The 20116-nt window shown below is 41.8% G+C and overlaps 1 protein-coding gene across 25 annotated transcripts in view; it reads left to right on the top strand.

Moving 5' to 3' along the window:
- ZNF618 (zinc finger protein 618) overlaps positions 1–20116 on the top strand; it is a 325372-nt gene that overhangs the window by 215573 nt on the left and 89683 nt on the right. For 15 of the 25 annotated variants that reach the window (XM_043499112.1, XM_038374101.2, XM_038374102.2 and 12 more), the window contains 3 exons: positions 1949–2044; positions 6052–6129; positions 16811–16849. In XM_043499112.1, coding sequence (XP_043355047.1) covers positions 1949–2044; positions 6052–6129; positions 16811–16849 — 213 coding nt within the window. The remainder of the gene's footprint in view (positions 1–1948; positions 2045–6051; positions 6130–16810; positions 16850–20116) is intronic. The other 10 variants (XM_038374103.2, XM_043499119.1, XM_038374114.2 and 7 more) reach the window with 3 other exon arrangements.

Genomic DNA, 20116 nt, shown 5'->3' on the forward strand with positions numbered 1-20116 from the left:
AGCTTCATGAGGAGCTCTCCCTCAGATTTACCTTCTGAAAACTTCACTGTGAATTGAACCAGTTGCCCATTGTTTCAATTGCTTCAGCAGTGAAGGCAGACTTGGGTGGGGTTTTACTTTTCTTCATCAGAGAAATTGAGACGAGAGGTGTTTAAAGTGGTAATTTTATAGATGGTATAACAGTAAAAGAAGAATTAATGAAAGGGAAGGTAACAGATCCCCTCCACATTCTATAATGTGCCATTACCAGCCCCACAGAGTATCGCTTTTCATATCGTGTGAGAGGTGTTGTCAGGTAAATAAGAAGTGGATTGTCCACATTAGGTCTGCTCTACGTCCCTTGACGACAGTGACCGTGAGGGTTGCAAAGCATATGAAGATTCCACAGTGACAAGGAACTTTCTTCACCAGACAGAGCTATGACTCCAGGGGGCAGTTTGAAATCTGGACCAGGTGGCTTTGCTCCTTGTCTGAGATAGATGTCGCCCCTAAGCTTGCCCTCAGCCAGGATGTATTCTTGTTGTTACAGTTAGACCTGCATTGTTTGAGGCAGATGCATAGAATTCAGTGTTTCCCAATCCTCTTATTCACTGACCTGTCTCCAGACATCTGGACTGCTGCAAACTCTGTTCTCACTGGCTTTGGAGCAGCCCAAACTCCATGGTGGATTAGAGTGAATACAACTAAATAGAAAAGGAGTACTTGTGGCACCTTAGAGACTAACAAATTTATTAGAGCATAAGCTTTCGTGAGCTACAGCTCACTTCATCGGATGTAGCTCACGAAAGTTTATGCTCTAATAAATTTGTTAGTCTCTAAGGTGCCACAAGTTCTCCTTTTCTTTTTGCGAATACAGACTAACACGGCTGCTACTCTGAAACCTACAACTAAATAGGGTTCAAGCAGTGGTGGTGCCCAGAGTATTAGTCCCTCAAGCTTGACGTACCAGTGCTGGTCCATCTATGATTAGTGACCATTGGATTAGAGAACTTGCTCATCTTCTCTTGGGCATTGTGTCACAATTCAGGCATCACAAGCAAGTAGAGTTTACAGAACAATTGGCAGTAACTTTAGGACCTGATCAATATCTGAATGACAAAATTCTGACAACTCAAATCCCTCTGTTCTCTAAATCTTGACAGACCAGCCTAAGGAATATCCGGATGGCCCCACCTGTTAGTAGTTTCGAACAATGTGCAACTCAGAAACGTAATTTTATTGGGGACCTCACCTGCTGCCTTTGGGCCCCGGGGCTGTCTGAATAGCTCCAGCACTGATGTTTCTTGGAGAGGTGCAGCTTGGCAGGCAGGCAGACAGACAGACATGCTCCCACAAAAATCTATCTGGGAGCCAAGAGATAATGAGTGGGCCATGGCCCTTTCTACTGGGAAAGTGAGAGAAAGGGGAGATGAGACTGGATGGGATTTTGTGACTGGCCTAATGTCTGTCTTATAACATTGCGAATTTGATCATTTCAGTGTTTGGACTTGGGGGGATTATGTCACCTGGGATTTGATCAGGAGGAATTTTGGGTTAGACTCCATTTAAACCCTCACACGTGGGCCAGTGATGCACCATCAGAAACTTACTGAGGAGGACTTTCCAAGTGGAGTGGTGGGGTCATAAATGTTAGAGAGGAGATGAGGAGTGAGACAGTGGTTCTGTGTGAAACCTTTTGTTCTGAAGCCATCAAGCTAATCTGTACATATTTGATTCAATCCAGGGGGCAGATGCCTCACCTACTAAGCAGCTTTGGGATTTCCAATATTTATGCTGCATTAGACCATGAGGCGCAAAACCTTAGAAAATTCTGCATAGCCTTTGATATCTTGGTACAAGGACAGGAAATTACTCAAGTGTTGACATTTTTACTGGGTTTCAACCCTCGTTATCTTTTGGAAATTTATCCACTTTAAGGGCTCTTGTCTGATTTTTTTGTGCAATTTAGATGGAAAAGCAGTGGAACACAGCTCTCCTGTTGGATATTCACGAAATCGATACTCAGGCACCTGGATTTTTGACCATGCATTGAGATACACATCCGGTATGTGATGGAAGGGTGTGAAAGTTTAACCAGGGATCACAGAGTAAGGGGAAGCTCTAGATGCAACTGGCGTGTTGCACAAATTCCAAACACAAGACTCAGGAAAAAAATCTGGCAAAGTCTAATACACCAATTAACCACGCGCCCCCCATCCCCATCTCTTTTCATACCTCAGGTAGTTTTAACCTGCATGACTGGTCCCAATGTGGCCAAGAGCCCAGGGTGGCCCCAAGGCCATAGCAACAGTGGCAAATCACCACCTTCTCTCATTTTGGGGGTGTGTGTGGCTGTTTCTACTCCCTCCCCTCCCAGAAAAGCACTGCAGTGCAGAATCTTCTAAACACAGGCCTCTACTTTTAGGGTTTCTCTATTATAACCTGAGGACTCCAGTACTTGCTTAGTTCCTGTGACAACCTTCACAAGTTGTCCTGTCTTCAGGGCCTGGAGCTTTAACTTTTCTCACCTTACCACTTGAGGGCTCAGAGGAGTTGGCTAGATGTACCCTCATTTGAGGATGTGGAGCAAACACTCTCTTGGAAATTAGCCCAGAGCCCAGGAGAACCTCAGCATAAGGAGAGTCTATGTTGAGTCAGCCCTCCTGCTTCTTTTATATTATGCCACAAGCAGTCCCTGTGCACTAGGCTTTTCTGGAAGCTTCTATTTTAGTGTTCAGTACTGTGAAAGATCAGGGACTTGACCTGTGTATACATAGGGAGAAAGTAAAATGGAAACCCATAGGGTCTTAGTGACAGTGGATATAGAGCACTGGCCTTTGGAGATCTGGGGTTCAAATGCTGGCTTAAGTCACAGATGACCAGGAGTTTGGTGGGTCTTTCATCTTGGCCCTGAGTGTCCACATCTCACATTCCCATATTTTAGATTACTAGCAGGATCTGCCCAGGAGAAGCCAAAGGGTGGACTAGCAGAGGATCAGCAGCCTTGGCAAATCCATTGGCCCATAGTCAGCACTAACAGCCTTTCACCTCTTTTGATATCAGATTCATGGACACTTGTTTTCAGATGAGAAATCTCCTGTGTTCATGTTGGAAATGCAAGTTCAGCTTCAGGTTTTTGCTAGAAGGCAACAGGTGGTCACATATGTGGGCTATTTTTTTTTCTTTGTGGAATGCTGCTCAACTAAATGTACTTACATGCGACAGAGACCATTTCCAGGGGAGTGGGGAGAAATACAAAAGAAAGACATTCAGGCTAAAAAAGATCAGAATAGAGCCCCTTGTTCTTTTTGTTTTCTCCATGATCTTCATGTATGCAAATACATGCAAATACCCTGTCCCTGGGAATTTGGCTGGCTGATGGTTATCGCTCATGTTTTCCTCTTGGTGTGACAGATTCTTAACAATCAAATGGAATTGTTATTCTTTGTAACCCAAGTGGTAAGGAATATATTCATTCACTGGTTATATTTGGTTTTGAGTACGCCTATAAAAAGAGGACTTGGGTTTGGGGAGAAGTATAATGAATCATTTAATATGTAAAGTGATGTCAGAGGGATGATAGCAACCTGTTGAGGCCCAAAATTTGGCCTCCTTTGAATTTCTTAAAATCTGCTACAGACTGACCTCAGGATTATGACTTTCTTTTCATATTCAAAAAAATAAATCTCTTGCTAAGAAACAGATGGAAGTGGATTTGATTTGCTCCCCTCCCTGAGTGTGATTCCCCTTCCGAGAATGAATACAGCATGTTAGATACTGTTTCAAAAGACATCTTACTCAGACATTGCTATAGCACACTGTACTGTAGTTTGTTCTTGTGAGTGCCCCCTGCAGGTTCAGGGCCAGTGGCGAGAAATAAATACCCTTTGCAACACAAAGGACATTCTCATAGCAATGTTGTTTATTCAGAGACAAAGACGACTTCTGCTCTGTTAGAAACAGAAGAGACACAATCCAGTCAGCTTCTCCCAAACCAAAAGGGACAGGTCATTGAATGAATCATTGAATCATAGAAGATTAGGATTGGAAGAGACCTCAGGAGGTCATCTAGTCCAATCCCCGCTCAAAGCAGGACCAACACCCACTGAATCATCCCAGCCAGGATTTTGTCAAGCCGGGCCTTAAAAACCTCTAAGGATGGAGATTCCACCACCTCCCTAGGTAACCCATTCCAGTGCTTCAACAACCTCCTAGTGAAATAGTGTTTCCTAATATCCAACCTAGACTTCCCCCACTGCAACTTGAGACCATTGCTCTTTGTTCGGTTATCTGCCACCACTGAGAATGGCCGAGCTCCATCCTCCTTGGAACCCCCCTTCAGGTAGTTGAAGGCTGCTATCAAATCCCCCTTTACTCTTCTCATGTGCAGACTAAATACCCCAGTTCCCTCAGCCTCTCCTCATAAGTCATGTGCCCCAGACCCCTAATCATTTTTGATGCCCTCCGCTGGACTCTCCAATTTGTCCACATCCCTTCTGTAGTCAGGGGACCAAAACTGGACACATTATTCCAGGTGTGGCCTCACTAGTGCCAAGTAGAGTGGAATAATCACTTCCCTCGATCTGCTGGCAATACTCCTACTAATACAGCCCAATATGCCATTGGCCTTCTTGGCAACAAGGGCACACTGTTGACCCATATACAGCTTCTCGTCCACTGTAATCCCCAGGTCCTTTTCTGCAGAACTGCTGCTTAGCCAGTCAGTCCCCAGCCTGTAGCTGTGCATGGGATTCTTCCATCCTAAGTGCAGGACTCTGCATTTGTCCTTGTTGAACCTCATCAGATTTCTTTTGGCCCAATCCTCTAATTTGTCTAGGTTACTCTGGACCCTATCCCTACCCTCCAGTCTATCTACCTCTCCCCACAGTTTCGTGTCATCTGCGAACTTGCTGAGGGTACAATTAATCCCATCATCCAGATGATTAAGAAAGATGTTGAACAAAACCGGCCCCAGGACCGACCCCTGGGGCACTCCACTTGATATCGGCTGCCAACTAGACATCAATCACTACCCGTTGAGCTGGACGATCTAGCCAGCTTTCTATCCACCTTATAGTCCATTCATCCAATCCATACTTTTTTAACTTGCTGGCAAGAATACTGTGGGAGACAGTATTAAAACTTTGCTAAAGTCAAGATACATCACATCCACTGCTTTCCCCATATCCACAGTGCCAGTTCTCTCATCATAGAAGGCAATCAGGTTGGTCAGGCATGACTTGCCCTTGGTGAATCCATGTTGACTGTTCCTGATCACCTTCCTCTCCTCCAAGTGCTTCAAAATGGATTCCTTGAGGATCTGCTCTATGATTTTGCCAGGGACTGAAGTGAGGCTGACAGGTCTGTAGTTCCCCGGGTTCTCTTTCTTTTCTTTTTAAAATATGGGCACTATATTTGCCTTTTTCCAATTGTCCAGGACCTCCCAAGATCGCCACAAATTTTCAAAGGTAATGGCCAATGGCTCTGCAATTACATCAACCAAGTCCCTCAGCATCCTTGGATGCATTAGATTTGGATCCATGGACTTGTGCATGTCCAGCTTTTCTAAATAGTCCTTAACCTGTTCTTTCACCACTGAGGGCTGCTCACCTCATCCCCATACTGTGATACTTACCAGACTGTGATACTTACCAGATCTCTTTGTGTGGTAATTACATTGCTTGAGAAATTTTGAAGATGATAAAAGCGGAAATACTAGTTCAAGATTTATTCTGACAACTAGAAAAGTATTATTTTATTATTTATTATTATTATTAAATCATAATTCAGGCTATATTGAGAGTGGTTCTTCCAAATTAATAAAATTATAAAGATATACTGTAAATGCAGTAAAATATGTCAATTACTCTTACTCTTAGTCATCAAGAAAGGATCTAGAGGTGGACAGTGGAGTATAAATTCCCTGCACTTAACTCTACAAGCCTTCCAAACCCCCTCTTGCTGACAGCTGCACTGTTCTCTCATCAGTTTGTGATTATCTCTGTATCATGGGACCGTCTGCTTGTTACTGATCTAATATGGTAATATGTACTTTTCTGTCCTGTTTTTCAGGGTCTTATGAGTGTGGAATATGTGGGAAGAAATACAAGTATTACAACTGTTTCCAGACCCATGTGCGAGCGCATAGAGGTATCTCTCTCCTGCTCAAACTTTTGAAAATCTTAGGCTAACATTCAGGCTTTTGAGGTTCCTCTGCTGCTACGGCCTGTCATTATAATGAGCCTACCGAGTGGCACTGTTAGGATGAACTCTTCTGCAGCCAAAAGGAAGGGGGCTCTATTCTCCAGCAGTATTCTTTCTGGACATCACCATGAGCTACTACATTCCATTAAGTTAAATAAGATATCAGTGAAATTTTCTACAGGGGTCTCTTACTCTCCTCTTGTGAGGGGCTGTGATTTGGGATGCACTGCTGTATGCGGCCACGTTTCTCTCTGTTGCAGCATTCCAAATGAATCAGCAATCCAGTTCCTGTAGTCATGTAGGCATCTGTCCATGGCTCTCCAAATTCCTGCCAATCTGTATATTTTGTTGGAAATCAGTTGGGTAATGACAGGCCAAAAAAAATAGTTCAATATCTCTAAGGATATTGGTGCATTGTAAATAGATTATCCAAAGCACTCGTTTCAGAGTAGCAGCCGTGTTAGTCTGTATTCGCAAAAAGAAAAGGAGGGCTTGTGGCACCTTAGAGACTAACAAATTTATTTGAGCATAAGCTTTCGTGAGCTACAGCTCACTTCATCAGATGCTGTAGCTCACGAAAGCTTATGCTCAAATAAATTTGTTAGTCTCTAAGGTGCCACAAGTCCTCCTTTTCTTTTTGCAAAGCACTTGTGTGTCTTCAAGGAAAATAATTTTATGCAAATAAAACATGTATGATGATCATGTTTGTCATTACTTAAATACTGACTGAGATTCTTAACATAGGCTGCTAAGTCTTTTATCATATTTTTCTATAGTATACTGTAGTGTCTCCATACCATCTTTATATTAAATGTTGAAATGGCACTTCCAGTCAAAATCCCTTTTTTCAGTTTACTGTAACTTTCAAAATGTACTTCTGGTATAAAAACAACAAGGAGTCCGGTGGTACCTTAAAGACTAACAAATTTATTTGGACATAAGCTTTCATGGGTAAAAAACCCACTTCTTCAGTTGCATCTGAAATGGGTTAAAGAAGTGGAAAGCTTACGCCCAAATAAATTTGTTAGTCTTTAAGGTGCCACTGGACTCCTTATTGTTTTTATGAATACAGACTAACACAGCTATCCCTCTGATATTTCTGGTATGAAATTTCTCATGCTTGGGCTAGGGAATATTCTGTGAAAATTTTCTAGAAGTCTAACCATTTTTAAGTATCTGAGCATTGAGAAAAGCATTGCTCGGCTGTAAAACTTTTCTGTTGTCATTCAGAAATGGCTTTATTGAAAAACTGCACACTTGGCATGGTCAAAACACTGCTTTGACTTTCTTGAAGCAATATGATTACAAAATAACAGATTGTGCAATAACAGAATTATGGACTTTTGAAACTGGGACATCCAGCATACAGGTGCATTTATTTTATTTCACTTCAGAGACTAGCACTGAGGTGTCTCTCTGAATATTTTAAGGGTATCTTTTTACAGTGCCCATATTGTGATAACACCTGCATGTTTTTGGATATATTTTCTTTCACATAATGATTATGGCTGAAATTTTCAGAGGAGCTGAAGGGTGTGAGGTGCCCAATTCCTGTGGCTGTTTTGAAAATCCCAGCATAAAACATTATAACATATATTAAAGATGAAGATTACAAATGTAAAGTCTCAGAAGTCCACAAATGTGTGAGTTAAGAGTGAGTTAACTCTTCCCATTTCTGAATGTATACTATAATGCATCCTTTAATTACATTGTCACATACTGTTTCTCAAATAATGCAGTATAATACTATACAATTGCTTCTACAACCTTACGTACACATTGGTAGCATGTTCTAATATTTTGTACTACTTTGTGAATGTTAGCAAAATCCCTGACTGTCACTTATATAAGCAATACTACAAATTAGTACCATACCATAGTTGAAGCAAAACATAAAGCAATAGTGAACTGCATCATCTGTTGGCATATAAAAGGTTTGCAACTGTAATATTAACTGTTTCAGTAACTACAGTAATTAAATTGTAAATTAGTTGGGGCAAAGACTATTCCTTACTGTGTTTCTATACAGCACCTAACACAATGGGACCCTAATCTCATCTGGCGTCCATAGACATCACTGTAGCATAACTAATTAAGTATAGTATGTCACATTTTATTGCAAAGACATGATTATTTTTAAGTCAATTAAATACTTAGGGTGAAATCTTCTCTCTCTCTCACTTTCTTTCTCAACTGTTAATAGGAGTGTTTTCTTCAGTGGAGACAGGATCTTATCCTTAGCTTCTGAAAACATACATTTTTATGTCTGTTTATGGAGAAAATTAGTTTCCAAATTATTTCTACTTGTGAATTTAGAAATATGTCAATAATTTACAGATCAGAGGTGAACATGCACAGTTTTCATATGCAACAAATTCTTAGATGAAATTAAATAATCTCTCACACCATTTTTAAGAGCATGCACCTGGTACTTGGTGAAAATAATACTTGAATTTTATTAAGGCAGTTTGAGGATAGGTAACATTCATGATATAAATTAGCTATTTCTTCATATATACAATCAAATCAGAAATCATAAATGTCGAGAGCTAGAGCTCTATAAATGTCATTCACTGATAAATAGATTGTGAGATACTACAGTAATAAATTACTGTTCAGAGGTATATCTGTCTGTAGAGGGAAAATATCCTGTTGAATGTATACACTACATGTTCGGTCAAAAAATAGTAAAAAGCATAATACTGTATAGAGAGAATGTTTTCCATTGAGCACAATATACTGGATCATTCCAATAATGAGGATGAAATAAGTGTAACCATGCAAGAATGAAAGAAGTATATTGCAAGATGCTTTACATGTATATATAAAGTTGTAGAAAAAAAAGTGTATATTATATTTTAATGGATAACAGTACAAGATGACCATGTCGTTAGCACATGGGCCTATTGAAGGTTGTAGATGCATCCATAACTTTGGCATTTCCTCACTGCTGAGTTTTTAAATTCATAATCTTATGTCCATGTAATTGGATTTTAAGTCCAAAGCCACTGGTAACACTGCTCCCCTGGCTCTGTTTGACCCTCTAAGGCACTGGTACTTGAAACTCTCCCACTAGAGCTGGGCACACAACAGATTTTTTGCTTTTTTGTCTGTTTCAAAGCATGATGAAAATGTGCTTTGGGTTGAATTGAACATGAAAAATTTTGGAAACTTTCAGCAAGTCGAAAAGTTCAGATTCAAGTGAAACAAAACATTTCATTTTGATTTTGAGCATTTTAAGCACTTGAATTTTTCATAAAATCACAGAAAATTTGTAAATGAAAGGTCATTTCAAAGCAAAAAATCAAAACATTTCATTTAAAAATGTTGAAATTTTCAATTTCTTGGAATCGTTTGTTTGTTTCTAAACAAACCGCTTGTCAAAACTGCATGAATTCATGAAACATTTCAAAAAAAGAAAAGGAGTACTTGTGGCACCTTAGAGACTAACAAATTTATTTGAGCATAAGCTTTCGTGAGCTACAGCTCATTTAGCTTATGCTCAAATAAATTTGTTAGTCTCTAAGGTGTCACAAGTACTCCTTTTCTTTTTGCGAATACAGACTAACACGGCTGCTACTCTGAAACCTGACACATTTCAGTGTTGCCAAACTTGTATTTTTTGACAGAATTTTTGATTGAAAAATTTCATCCAGTTCTACCCCTCCCTCCTTTGTGCACACTCCATCTGCCAGTAACTCACCCCTGGAATCTTGTAGTCACTTCCTCCTCACAGTAGTCAGAGAGGGACCCTTCTTTCAGCATCTGGATCTTCTGACTTCGTGTGCTACTTCTGCTTGGCTGTCCAGTGCCCTTCCTCTGAGCTTCCCAAGCCACCGGTCACTTCACAGCACTTTTTTCTTGTCTGTTTCTGTGGTTTTTGATCACTCTCGGCAAAGTTGGCCTCAGCACACCAGCTCTTTTTCAAGGCCGAACAGCTCATTTTCTCCAAGCACCTTCACTACTTCTTTGAGGTCCGTTCTTCCATTGCTTTTTGGTGCTTTCTTGTGGAGAAGTGTCCAGTTCTCTTCTTCACTAAAAGGGTTTGGGGTTTTTTTTTTCCTGGAGCAGACTAATGTCCTTAAAGGTTTTTATTTCTTCTGACACCAAGTCAATAGGTTCTGCTGTCATTAAAAGGACCCTGTCCGACTGCATGTCTTTCCATTATGACGTGGCTGGCCTACAGCTAAAAGATCTTGTACCATCAGAGACAGGAGAGCTTCAATTGTCAGCCTCAGACCTGCTTCAATTCAGAATACATAGAAAGCACCCATATGGTCCACCCCACTTTACAAAGGATTATTATTGCCAGGATTGGCTTGTAGGAGGAATGTCATCATTCAGTGCTGCTGATCCTGTCCCCAAGATGTGTGGGGATCACAGGCTCTCCAGCTTTTTTGAGTTTGGTTCCTCTTTGGAATGTTTCTTACAGGAGTTGGCTTTTGTTTTATGGAGGACACATCCATTTGAGGCTTCCTATCTGTTGTTGTTGGCAAGTATCTTCTCCCCACTTTCATTGCAGTTTGGGCCTATCTTTTTACTAGTCATACTGCCTGATGCTTCACTTACTGTTTCTTTTCTTGTTTGGAAAACACCCCTTTGAGCTGTTCAGCTCCGTAAGTCAGAATCCTGTGCTTACGACATCTCTAAAGAATGGAAAATTACTTTTCTGTAATTCTGACTTTCAGAAGAACTTCCACAGAATTTTATGTCTTCATCCACCACCACTGCCCTCCCAGTTTGTGGGGTCAAGGGTTCTATTTTGGAGGTGGTATGTTATTTTTTTGGTGGGATTATTTGTTCATCCTTGGGAATGGTTTGTTTCTTGTTTGAGAATTTGGCATTTATCCACATAGAAGAGCCTTCCCCGCGTAATTCTGAACTGGTTGGACATTTCTAGGGAATGAAGTCCTGGCAGTTTGAGATTCAGAGTGCTGCGGGAGCTTTTGTTCAAGTACTAGTGCCTGAGAGCAAAGCATCATAAAGTTCCTATCCTGAGTGTAAATACATCTTCACAGGAGCAGAAGGGCAGAGAAGAAATTTCTCTTCCATACTTTTTCAAGAGGGAAAAATAACAGGGCTGTGGAGGAGAAATGGTGAAGTTAGAGTAGCTGAAAGACTCCTTTGCAGTGAGCTTAGAAGCCCTGCAAAAGCAAAACCACTTTCTCCTCTTGTGGAGCTTCTAAACTGTGCTGGAGCACAAAGATTTCTAACTAGAATGCATTTCTGCAGTGATATGTCCACCACACTAACTAGCTGTGACAATGGATAGTATCATAGATGCCAGCATTAGCAAATGCTACTGCACCTGTTCTTCTTAACTACTTGTAACTCACTGTATTTTTTATTTGTTTATAGCTTTTTAAACCATGAAAGGGCCTAATCATCAGTAGGAAGGAATCCTGAATGTTTTAAATTGTATAGTTCAGCTATATTTGAGTGAGGTGAGCAGAAAAGCATCTAAACATTTAATACTTAAGGGACAATTGCCTTTTCTTTCACCTTTCCATAACTCAAAAATGATTGAATTTATTTTACTAGACTTTCAATAAATAAATTTAAAATAAAAAATCTGGGCTGAGACCAACCACAGAAAACATTTGCCCCAAGGAGTATTTTTCAGATAGTTATGAACAAGTGAAAAGAGGATTATAAAGCAAATCTCAATTTAATTTGATTTAATTCTAGCAAGAGCTACCAGTTCTGCTATAATAATTTGAGGACACTATGGGGTTTTTTGACTGAATGACCACCGTTTTTATACAACATGTTTTTGCTTTAAATTATTTAGTAACTGTACAATCAGACTCACTGACAATTTTATTTCAGTATGGGTACACCAGCTGGATCCTCAGCTTGTTGTAAATCAGTATAGCTCAATAGAAGTCAATGTAGCTATGTTTATTTACACCAACTCAGGATCTGATTCATTATTATGATTATAGCAGGAGCAGAATTGACATCTTTAGTTTAGACTTCTATTTTAATCCTATTTTCATTCTCTGATAACTTTGCAAAGTTTTCAGATTGAAATTTTGCAGTATTGGTTTCTGCCCAAAGTTGATTTAAAAAAACAAATTGATGGGCCAGAACCAGTTCAGCTGTTTGAGAATGGAAATAATACACTTTTCCTATCCTATATATTTTTGACAACTTATTTTAGAACAGCTCTACTTCTGAAATGACTGGTTGTAGAAAACTGAAATTTGACAGTCTGATAATCCTCCTTGAGGAAAAATGGTGTTTCTGGTATAGGTGGAAATTGGTTTTGATTTGACCAAATTATCTGGCTTTGAAAATCATGTACCAAGCACATGCAGTAGCCTTTTTTTTATCTGAGTGAAATGCATTGATACAGATTTGGTGAAGTCTGAAACTTTACATACTAGATCTCAGCCCAAAGATGGTTTGGGGGTTTTGGATTTCATTCATTAAACTGTTTTGAGTTACACATATAGGGAAAGTATATTTTTCCTGTTTAAAATAATTATAACTTTTCTGCACATGTATAACTCAGAAACGGCTGAACTTTAAAATTTCATAGCTGACTTGTTTCTTGCTAAGTTTGAAAGTATAGTAACAAATGATTAAAAATTGCTTTTGCGTATGCATAGTTCTCAGTTTTCATTAGGTTTATTTATGTTACCACCTGTGGACTTCAGAATGATATGTTGCAGAATTCCATTGTGTCACAGCTAGTTTTTCCTTTTGTGACAGAATGGTGTCTTGTCAAATCTATAAAATTTGTGGAGAAATACAGTTGTATGACTTTGTAGTTCCATAGATGCCTTTGTGTATTTCTAATCAGGTGTTTCAGTTTACTGCAGTGTGCAAACTTTATTACACATTTTATTATTTTTAAAATTATTACAAATATATATAAAAATCTGCTTTCCTATCAGTCAGAAAGATTTGACAAGGTCCCATACCAAAGGCTCTTGAGCGAAATAAGCAGTTATGGGAGAAGAGGGAAGGTCCTCTCATGGATCAGTAACTGGTTAAAAGACCAGAAACAAAGGATAGGAATAGTCAGTTTTCACAGTGGAGAGAGGTAAATAGCTGGGTCCCCCAAGGGTCTGTACTAGGACCAGTACAGTTCAACATATTCATAAAGGATCTGGAAAAGAGGGTAAACAGTGAGGTGGCAAAGTTTGTGAATGATACAAAATTACTCTAGATAGTTAAATCCAAAGCTGACTTGCTAAGAGCTACAAAGGGATTTCACTAAACTGGGTGATTGGGCAACAAAATAGCAGATGAAATTCAGTGTTGGTAAGTGCGGAGTAATGCAAATTGGAAAACATAATCCAAACTATACATACAAGGTGATGGGATCTAAATTAGCTGTTACCTCTCAAGAAAGAGATCTTGGAGTCATCGTGGATAGTTCTCTGAAAACATCTGCTCAGTGTGAAACAGCAATCAAAAATCTAACAATGTTAGGAGCCATTAAAAAAGGGATAGGTAAATAAGATAGAAAATATCCTTATGCCACTATACAAATCCATGGTATGCCCACATCTTGAATATTGCATGCAGTTCTGGTTGCCCCATCTCAAAAACAAACAAACAAACAACCTACTAGAATTGGAAAAGGTACAGAGAATGGCAACAAAAGTGATTAGGGGTAAGAGGATTAAGAAGACGACTAAGAAGAGGATCTGATAGAGGCTGAAAATCATGACTGGTGAGGAGAAAGAGACTAGGGAAGTGTCATTTACCCCTTCAAATAACACATGAACCAGGGGTCACCGAATGAAATTAATAGGCAGCCGGTTTAAAACAAACATAAGGAAGTATTTCTTCACACAGTGCACAGTCAACCTGTGGAATTTGTTGCCTCTGAAGTATCTGGCACTGGCCACTGTCAGAAGACAGGACACTGGGCTAGATGGACCATTGGTCTGACCCGGCATGGTGATTCTTATGTTCTTACATTAATCAAGCACAATAAATAATAAAACAGAAATACAGAGGTCCACAGCCCTATATTTTTATTTATTTTTAAGAAAAAACAAAGTGGTATTAATGAATTAGGGTTGCAAATTTAAGTATCAAAAAAAGCTATGAAATGCCACTGTTAAGGTTTGCATAGTAACAAACTTGCTTTCATGGAACATGCAGAATATTTTGGATTATAATTGAATATGTAGGTTATGAAATATGGGACAATTCAACGCAGCTTTGTAAACCTAAGCATTTGCATTTCTTGAGTTTTAACAATTTTTTCAGCTTGCAGCCTTACCCCGTTGTGTTCATGCAGACCGATGAATACAGTCGTGGTTTGTGCTGTTTCTGGTCCATGCTTTGTTTCCATGTGCGACATTAGTGACACTGGAACTGAAGAGTGCACTGTAATGCTAACCAGTCGGAGAGAGAAATCCTAAGGCTTTTGTCCCATCTTTTGTACAGGTCTTTACCTCACTGGTCTCCTCCTCCATATTGCAGATAGCTGTGCTCTCTCTCTGAATTTGGAGGCATGAGGGGCTGGATTCACAAAAGAACGTAGACGCCTATCTGCCACCTTAGGCATCTAAATCCCAGATTTTGGCACCACTGGTGTTCATAAAAGCCCTGTAGGCAGGGATGCTGGAACAATTTGTACAGTGGGGGTTCTGAGAGCCATTGAACCAAACTGTAAACCCTGTATATGATGGAAACCACTTCAAGTCAGGGGATGCAGGAGCAGCCCCAGCACCCCTAGTTCCGGGACCTATGCCTGTAGGAGCCCAAGCTCACTCGCTGCCTAAATTTTTGCAGTTGAAGTTCCCCAGGTATCTATGTTTCTGCCTCTGCACATATGCACTGCAGCCCCACACCAGGCACCTAAGCCCCAGAGCGATTCACAAAAAAATTGGCACAAAAATTGGCACACTCTGCACAAAACAGCCATGGAGAGAATTGTTGGAGCAGGGGAACTGGATCCTAGGTCTCCCACATCTAGGTGAATTCTTTAACCACCAGGCCTGTGTTTGCACTCTCTCTGGCCCAGTGACTCTTTCTGTATCCACAGTGGAACAGCTTCAGCAGGAGAGACTGAGGGATCATCCCACCTCGATGCTTAGTGCATTCATGTGCAAGGTGGGAAACCCCAGTTTAAATCCCTTTTCATCAGGCTAAAGGGAGCGGGGGGGTTGAACGTGGGGGGTCTCCCACATCCCAGGTGCACGCTGTAACCACAGGGAAGTTCTTTTCCTCCTCCTCCTCTGGCTTCTGGCAAAAAATGCCTTAGGTTCCTAACTCTACGAGATGGTTCATGGCTGAGCTATAGGGGGCCTCCTCCATTCTGGACATAACATGAACTTCCTAGAGGGGCGGGCCTTAGGACATACCCTGCTCTTTGGCAACTCCCCTTGGCTAGCTTGGGCAGCTCAGTGTGCTGGCTCTTACGAATCCCATTCCTAGGGGCCTGACTCCATTCATTCATTCATTGTACAGGGAGCCTGAGTACTAAACGCAGGCTGGGTTTAGAGTGTGGGTGCCGTGTGGTCTGCCGGGTGTGTGAGTACCAAGGAAGTCAGACTAGTTCTGGTGGTCCCTTCTGACCTTAAATGCTATAATTCTAACTCAGGCTTCAGGAATCCCAGTAATTTGCTAGGCACCTAAAAGTCAGGCATTGCAACATTGAGCGTCGCAGTGAGAGATCTCTCTCCCACCTATCGCACCAGGTAGCCACTCTCCTGACTCAGGGCTTGTCTATACGTACAGTGCTGCAGCAGCACTGATGCAGCTGTGCCATTGTGGCACTTTGTGAAGATGCTACTTATGCAAATGGGAGAACTTCTTCTATCAGTGTAAGTTCTCCAACTCCCCGAGATAGCGCTGTCTACACCAGGAGTTCGGTCAGTATAACTGCATCGCTCAGGGGTGTGAATTCACCCCTCCGCAATGTGGTTATATGACAGAACTCTGTAGTGTAGACCAGGGCTCACTGACATAGGGACTTGTTGGGTTGTTTAGAGCTGGTTTCTAAGCCACTGCCTTTCTGTGCTGGGCAGGAGGAAGTGACAGGTTGTGACATTTCTATTTAAAAAGCAGCCCATTGTAACATGTCAGAAAAGAAATGCACTTGTTTGGGAATGTGCATATGAAAGCAAATCACGTGTTTCTGGACTGGAGGCCTTTCACGACCGAGCGCCGCACAACAGCAGCGCTTTGAGAGAGAGACCTGGTCAAGCCTCAATCCCCTTCCCCACCTCTTGATAACAGAAGCTTGGCCTTTCACAGCCTGCTTAATCTGGAGAGAGCCTTCAGAATGAGCCCTGCAAATACTAAGGTTCCTGGTGTGTTTCTCCCTCAGTGGGACCCAGGTACCACCAGCAGGCCTGCTCTGCTGAGTTAGGACAGAGTTCAGAGCCGCAGATATCCTGCAGTCAAGAGTTGGCATCCCCAGGGCCTGCTCTCTGCTGAATCTGCTGTGTGGCGTATGTGTTACAGAAAAAGGGGCTAGCATATAGCTATGGAATGGGTATTGCAGAGGAGGAGAAATCTGACTGGAGGATAGAGAATGAGGAGCCAGGAATTACAAAACTCCAGTCCCCCAGTGAAACAGTTGAAGATGCTGTGTGCTGTCAAACGTCGGACAGAATGTGCTGGCAAGTCTAAGTGCAGCTCTTTCTCTTTGCAGACACTGAAGCTGCCTCAGGTGAAGGAGCCTCACAAGGCAGTAAGTACTAACTTTGCTGTGTGTGTGTGAGGGGGGATTGGCGCACGGCGTATGTGAGCACATGGAGTGATGGCTGTGGGCATGTTCCTGGGTAGGCGTTTTACCTCGCAGCAGGTGAACATCTCTTTCCATTCTATTGAGTGATACACCTAGGCTCACTTGCGATGTGTTCCAGCTCTCACTGCAGTATTGGAATTGTGAAGTTTATATCTAGTGTGACACTCTCCTCCCATTGCCCTGAGTTTGTGTGTCTGAGATCTTTTATGTGATGTAAGCTACTTATGCCGATCAGAAGAGAGACATGGAGGGGCTGTGTTCAGCATTGCAGTCAGAGTTCAGGCATGTTACCATTCTGTAACTTTAAAAAAGCTACAGGTGAGTTGGATTGGAAAGTGACAGAGGGGGATGACATCATCCCCTTTGTGAGAGGCTGGTAGTCCCTTATGAATTAAAATGGTACCCGTTAATAACAACAATTAATTGTCCAGCCAGCCCAAGTCTTTGTTTCAATCATGCCAATCCCTGTATCTGTCCTGATCTCTTGTGCCAGTGTGGGAGTTCCACTTTGCTGAGTTGCATTCATTGCACTTTTCCACAGTGTACCACGAGAGGGCAGCTTCCACTGTGTTAATGAGAAGCTGTGTTTGATGTGAGTTCTAAAAGCAGTGCAGGAAAGGTGCTTTCCTGTTTGTGGTAGATGCACAAAGCTGACTGAGCATCCCCTTTGTTCCCCTAGTGTTCTTGTTTCTCTCGCTCCCCACGTACGTCGGGTATAACTTAGTTTTGGGAATGCAAATTTAACTCTATTGATTTACTCTGGTGCTTTGCTGCTGTGCGACCTCCCGGACAGTTCTGACATTTGGGGCAGTTTATTTGGGGCACTCTTTGAAGCACCTTGACTGGTGCTGAGCTTGTAGGGGGAGCAAGGCCACAAGGAAATGGTGACATCTGAGTGTATCCTGAATTCCTCCTTCCTTCCACACCTTCCCCAGTGCTCTGGCATGGTGTCATACGGGGATTGGGTGACAATCATGTATAAATTGACTCCCAGTTTGTACATCGCTCTTCCTGACTGGGAACATACTCAGTGTTTCCAACTCTTAAGAATTTGTCAAGAGTAATGAGTTGTTTAGTGTTTTTCTTAAAGTCACAGCTTATGGAGGCATGACATTCGGTGAGACTCTCAGTTTTCATTTAAAAAGAGAAGCAAGTTTCCAGATATAATAGTTGTAGAAAATCTTGTGATTTTTTTGAGACCTCACTCGTGGTACTTGAATGCTTGAGGCTGCTGATACAGCGCACTCCAGGGACTGGTATGGGTTTCTCAGACTTGCTGTTCCCCTTTTGCTCCACTGAGTGACTCAGTGTTGTTATTTACCAGGTGTCTCCCTCTCCCATTCACAGTGGGCTCTTAGCTCTGTAATTTCTTCTTTCATTCTTCAGTAGCTTCTCTGCAGTCCTCTGATGCTTCCCTTTCTCCTGAGTGATCTCCCAGTGTCTTTCTATCCTCTTCTCCTTGTGTTGAATTCTGGCATGGAGAACAGCAAGCCCTGCTGCATTTTGGCAACTCTCTCTTTTGTTTTTTTTTTAAATGTCACCGGTTTAGTTATTCAGCCACATGACTTGGCCATCAGACCCTTCTGTGTTTCCTGCAGGCTTAGGAAACTCCCATTGCATGTTGTGTGGGGAGGCTTTTATATGCTGCACTTATTGTGAATTAAAATCCCACATTTTTTATCTGTAAAGTCAGAGGACACAGGGTATAGGAAGGTAGGATGCCTGATGACAGCGAGGGAAGGAAAACAAGAAACAAAGGAGAAACTGAAGGGTTTTAGTTGCATTAAATTATTTTGTAGCTCCACATACAGTTTCAATTTGTCATGGAAACTATCTACTCAGCTGAATATTAAGCTGTTCAGCTGGGGCTGCTGTTGGTAAATTCACATGGTTCTAATTTCCGATAAAACTCTCCTTCCTCTTCCTCCTTGTTGCTGTGATAAAGCTCCTCAGCTTTGTCATTTTCTCCCTTGTGGATGAATTGAAGCCCTGAGCAATACTGGTCTTCCTTGGATTGTCTCTGTTTCCCTCTCAATGGCCTTCTTGTTTCCCTGTCAGTCTGTTTGCTTCTTATTTATTTTAAGAACTTTTTATTTATCTTTCCTTCCTTGCTATTTTTGCTTTGCTTGCTGCTCCAGTGCCATCCCCTGTGACCCAATTTGGATCTTTACTTCCTTTATAGTAACAGGCTTCCTTATTGTTTAAATCTTTCTTTGCTATTTTTACCTCATTGGCTACTCTAGCCTTTTGGGTTTCCTTATTCGTTGATTCTCTAGACATGGCTCATTCTCTTCCTCCCCAGTGCCTCAAAATTTCAGCGGTGCAGTAAGCTGTTGTTTTCTCTCACCTTGTGAGAGCTTCCTGCTTTTCCCACAAGTACCCAACCTGCAGGAGTCCGGGGTGCAATTCACATGCACCTTAAACTGTTCATGGGAATCCTCCTTTATGCAGCTGGAGGGCCTGCAATACCAGCTCAAATAACCAAGGAGAAGCACATCTCACTCAGAAATGCCAACCCCACCACAAGTCCCTTCCCTCCTGCTGTAAAGATTTTATTTGTACTGATTATTTTTTGTCGTGACTCTCTGGAGCCAGTTGTCATTCATGCCAGCGAATTCCACGTGAAGTGTTCTCAGGAAGGGGACTTGAGTGAAATGCTCACTCTCAGCAGAGGACCGTGACATGATCAGCGCACCCTCCTAGGATCTGGTTTTGAGCTGTAGTTTGTCTGCTTGCTTTGTTGTGTTATCAGTATGGTAAATGAAGCTGTGAAGGAGTGTGCAACCCCTTGGTGTCCTGTGGGGGGGGGGGAGGTGATGAGCTCGGAAGAACACTAGAGGAGGAAGTTCTGGCAGTTCTTCATGGGAAAGCAAGGGTTGGGATACAGTTAGCCTGCCTGCAGTCAGCCTTAGAAAGAGAAGTATGTGTTTAGAAGTCCCACCTGGAAAGAGCTCTGAAGACTCCCTTGTGGGTAAAGTGGTTTGGAGGATTATTCCTGTTAAAAAGACTACACCTTGCTTGGGGTTTTAAGATTGACTAGTGATCTCTGGGACTGGCATGTCATCTGCCTGTTTTGACTCAGGTTCTCCTCTTAAAGGGACAAAGACCAAGGTTTTGAGGTGAGGAAATGGTCTTGGGAAGGCATTAGAGAGTTACTCCCTCCCAGGCTTCTAAGCAGAGTTCCCGGGGCAGAGAGGACAGTTTTGTTGG

The sequence above is a fragment of the Dermochelys coriacea genome, chromosome 16, assembly GCF_009764565.3.
Source record: "Dermochelys coriacea isolate rDerCor1 chromosome 16, rDerCor1.pri.v4, whole genome shotgun sequence".
In the NCBI taxonomy this organism is placed as follows: Eukaryota; Metazoa; Chordata; order Testudines; family Dermochelyidae; genus Dermochelys; species Dermochelys coriacea.